The sequence below is a fragment of the Oculina patagonica genome, chromosome 12 (assembly GCF_052425735.1).
Source record: "Oculina patagonica isolate OP01 chromosome 12, crgOcupat, whole genome shotgun sequence".
Lineage (NCBI taxonomy): Eukaryota > Metazoa > Cnidaria > Anthozoa > Scleractinia > Oculinidae > Oculina > Oculina patagonica.
In genome coordinates, this window is record NC_135769.1 from 28,791,327 (window position 1) to 28,796,201 (window position 4,875).

Genomic DNA, 4,875 nt, shown 5'->3' on the forward strand with positions numbered 1-4,875 from the left:
GTAAAAGAGTCGTGAGTAGCACTTTTTGTAAGTCAAAAAGCCTTTAGTTCATTTGTTCATCAGCCTTTTGACATACTTTTCGTCAGCTTTCAGGTGATTACGTGCTGGATACGCAAAATAAATATTAGTTGCTAATGTGAATACCTCATATAACTGATTAACAGATTACTTTGGTATAACAGTGTTCGCGTAGGAAAAATCCATTTTCTTTGAATATATTTTTTAGATACATATAGGCTTTAAATCATATAGTGCAATAATTTTCGACGTTTTACAACCGTTTAGGTGTACACTCGCAAACGGCAGAAAAGTATGTCAAAACAGGTATACAACCAACCTCGCCATTCCACATTTGAGTAGTACGATATTTAACATAATACCATAAATTAAGTACCTTTTGCCTTGTGTTTCATGGTTCTCCCGTCTTATTCTCGATCGTAGTGATGATATCTTAAAATGCACTGAGATTTATACCCAGCAAATCTCTTTTTAACAGCACCCGAAACGACTTTGGTTGAAATGTTGTAAGTACGTACGTGTGTTAAGATGGAATCCTTGGTCAAAAATATGCTGCCTCTCACACGTGGATTATTTTCTCTTGTAGAAGCTGAAAAATCAAGTACACAGAAAACTACTCCTCAAGAAGTCAACAGACCTTGTAATATCCTTTCTTCATAGCGTATGAACTTTACCTGTAGTTTGTTTGTAGTATATAAGAAAACAACACGAACCGATTTATTTCCACGTCATTATATGTTTACAGAAGAAAACAGTTAACAACAGCTGTCTCGTGTGTCTAAAGGAACTACATTTTAATGATTTGCTTCCTTTTTATTTTTATGGCAAATCATTGCTGATGTTAATCAACAATTTCGAGACATTGAAAATTGCATTTTTATAAGTTGTTTTGTAGGTATATCCTTTTGAAATTCAAAGTATGATGATGTCAAACTGGTGTAACTTTAACACCTGCGCGGGATACAAATAAGGAGAATTGTATAAATAGCTTCTCACATTTTTTTCTCGAATGTCTTTGTTTATACAAAACAACTGTTTTGGCTGTGGTCCTCTCGAGAAATAACTAGTTTATAATATATTTATTCTTTAAAAAAAAATTCGTTTAATTTGTTGCTATATGCCGCCAATAATATCACAGGGACTGGCTTTCAGTCTAAGAATACGTTAGGAATGTCGTCAAGTTTAAATAGTCAGTGGCAGTTCAGTTTGATGATTTTTCACTCCATGATAATTTAGTTTGCTGTAGTTTGGTTAAGATGATCGGTGAAAAAGAGAGAAAACACGAAAATATAGAGCGAACTACAAAATATGAAACTAAGTAGTTTTCCCCCTCATCTTTAAAGTAGAAACATAGTCACTCTTAGATACAAACTTTTAATTGGCCTCAAAGTTCAAGTATTGACAAACCGCGGCCTACACACTGATCTTTTGGCGTGTTAGATATGGAGATGGTGATCACATGCTTGTTCAGTGAATTGTTCTTACCCATAAACTGACAGATTTACTGACCATGGAACATGAACACAGCAGATTTCAAAGAGAGACTTGGGACCGAAATTGAAAGCTTCAATGTGTAGTGGACTGAACCTTGTCCGTGATGAACTTTATTCCGACTGTTCGTTTAATACAGTCACAGATAACGCGGTTCCCAAGCTAAATACTGTTCATAGTTTGTATCGTTTATAGGTTTCTTTAATTTGCATTTTGTAAATAAGGGTAGGTAATTGATTAATGTTTTTCATGTGGATATGTTTGTAGGATCTCCCTCTGGGTATGTGGAGAACACATGATGCTAGATTAAAAGGGCTCTGTCACGGATTTTAACAGATTTTTTTGTCGTAGGAAACCTAAAAATAGTGGTCCATTCTTATTAAAAATTGATATACCGTATTTATTCGATTAAGCGCCTAACCTCGAATAAGCACCCACCTCGAATAAGCACCCACCCTGAAGGTAGGAAAAGTTAATAAGCGCCCAGCCTCGAATACGCGCACACCCCCACCCCACAAAAAAGTTGAAGTGCAGAAGAGGAGTTAATTCACTTTTCTTAGTATTTTACAGAAACTTTCAATGAACAGTTAAAATTCTGCTTCGGTACATCTTCACGTTTTGTTATTATTTATTGTTTTGTTACAAAATAAACTTACTACTTGCTAAAAATGGTGAAAATTTAATACGCGCCCAGCCTCGAATAAGCGCACACTCTCAAGGTCCAAAAATTTAATAAGCGCCCAGGGCGCTTAATCGAATAAATACGGTATTAGAGCACTGCAACATGAAAAATTGTGGCTGAACTTCTCAAGTTGTTTCCGCACGTCTTCAAAAAATCGATCTTTTTAGCCGAAGTTTGATTTGTACTCACAAACTTAGGTTATATCTTCCTGTAGATATTCGAAGATAATGTTTTTCATGGGTTAAGTGATTTACAGCTAATTTCAGAATACGTTAGAACAGAAATCTTCCGTGACGTAGCTCCTTTGAGTTATTAAGTTAATCGTATATCATAAAATAATTTATAACATGTTTTGGACGAATTCCATCATTTTTTGCCTTCTGAAAGACAATTTGTAAAAACTTTAATTATTAGACTTTTTTCTCAATCATGAATGCTTCGCGTTTCCCTCGCCCCACTAACTGCCCCTGGGTCTCCGAGGATGGAGTTGAACATGAATGTGATTGTTATAATTGTTGTCAATGGAATAAAAATGCGAATTGCAGTGACATTTCCACAGAGTGGCTCTTCATCTACTGTTTTCGATCAAATTGGAATTTACAAGTGTTGGTTTTTGTGGAGGGTATTTGAACATAAATTTGATTGTTAAGAGGCAGTCGCCATAATTCCGGTCTGCCGATTTTCGGATCAGTAACACAATTGCCTTCAAACTTTGCCCACGAGTCTATGTTAATTCAAAAGCAAATGAAATCACCTTAGTTTTTGCAAATATGGCAAAATAATTTTTTTATGATTTTTTTTCGATTGGACCGCGACTGGCCTATTTTTAGCAATGGCGACAAGTGAAAAATAGGAAAATTGTCGAGTTCATCGCTTGAAAATTATAAAATGTTAGGAATTGTTATACCTTTCCTGGATTAAATTGGACCTTTATTTGTACAAAGCACACAATTTCGGTTCGTCTAAAAGAAACTTACAATACGAAATAATTTTTTGTTTGCAGCCTACTTCGCCATTAACGCCAACAGCTCAAAAATGCACATTTTCAACGAGCCATTGCGCAAAAGTCCAACTACTTCCGCGTAATATTTGTATCCATACCAACTAAAAAGAAGTCAAAGAGCATAGAAATGTAAAAATATGTTGTGGTTTAAGCGAATTTTTAGCGCACCCAGGCAGCAACTTTGCTGTTGTTGCGAGCATGTTTATTTACATTGACACAAGAAAGTCGCTCACGCGAAACGAATTTAGCATGAATAACACAATATTTCGCAAACGTCCTAGCTTAACGAAACTTTGAAATAACAGCTGACACAACAAAACATCATTTAAGACCCGAAAACCTCACCAGCTAGTCAAAAATATTTTTTCTGTCGCCTACCTGCAAGACAACCGCACAAGGTCAAGTCCGCCATGTAATTAGATTTCGCATTCCTTTCTAGTTTTCGTCGAGCATAGTATTCGCAGAAAGTTTCGAATTGAAACCATTGCCCATAAAACACTTTGCACAAACCACATGATTCCGATAATATGAACAAATGAAGGAAAGTAGCGGGCAGCACAACCGAAAAAATTAACCGAACAAAATACATTCGACAATACATCGGCTTGAACGCGAACGTTGATTTGAAAGTTGTGTCACGCAATCTAATCTAACCACGTTATGTGCCAACTGAAGGCATAATTCTCCAAGAGTCAATAATTGACTGTACAAAATTTTAAATATTGTTTCACGCTGTCCGGAGCCTGATGTTGTACTGTCTTCGTGTGCACCATTTTGGTGAGTTTAATTGAAGCCAAGCGTGCATTATTTACCTATTGTAGGTTGTTTTGATTTTCTGATTTCGACCACTTCCGGTATATCTTCCTTTCTTGATGTTACCATCTGTAAAATTTTTCGTTCACTTTTCAAATACAAAAAACTCCCTTTAGTAAAATGATATATAGTTTCTGTTAAGTTGTAAAAAATTATGTAAATGATAAAGATAAGCGGATGATCAGGAAAACACAAAATGCTATCAGGGGCGTTACAAAGCCAGCTTTGAAGAGCTGTAGACTAAAGGGCGCGCGGAAGGGAGAGTTCAGGGACTGGACTATAGACCTGGTTAACTGGCCCGTAAGGGCCGCCGTTTTCGAGGATCCAACAGGGGGTACGCTTCCATGGGGATTTTTTTTTTACTTTATGGCGATTTTTCTTTTATTTTGGAAGCACATAAAGTCTAAGATTTCACAACAGAGGATTGCACTTATTCCTATATTGCACTCATTCCTATATAAACGAGCTTTTCTTTAACGCCACATAACATTGTATGTGTTTGCATTGGTCCGGAGCTAGTTTTCAATTGCGCGATGAGCCTTGATCTCATCGCGAAAGGGTAGAGATATGTGATCCGTTGCCAGTAAATATTGCCTTTCATTTTAACTTGAAAAAAGCTCCAGCCTAAACTGAAAAAATACGATGCTGAAAAATTTGTATGCCCTAGAGTACTAGCCTATATGCTGGCCAAGCCATTACCACCGTTACGTATCAGAGTTTATTGTCTACGGGGTGTAAGTGAGCTCAACAGCCTACTTTCGTTTGCGTCATGGTGCGCAGGAGTATCATAGTGGATGCATAGAAGAGCAAGGTTAGACAAGCGACTTTCCCCATCGATGCTCGCATTCAGTTGCTACAGCATGCAGAT

General features: G+C 36.8%; 1 protein-coding gene across 1 annotated transcript in view; it reads left to right on the top strand.

The window, feature by feature from the left end:
• The window catches only part of LOC144633534 (uncharacterized), a 15,118-nt gene extending 13,310 nt beyond the window's left edge, over positions 1-1,808 (top strand). The window contains exon 6 of the mRNA XM_078492383.1: positions 1,777-1,808. Within this exon, the coding sequence (XP_078348509.1) occupies positions 1,777-1,808 (32 nt within the window). The remainder of the gene's footprint in view (positions 1-1,776) is intronic.
• The last annotated feature ends 3,067 nt before the right edge of the window (positions 1,809-4,875 follow it).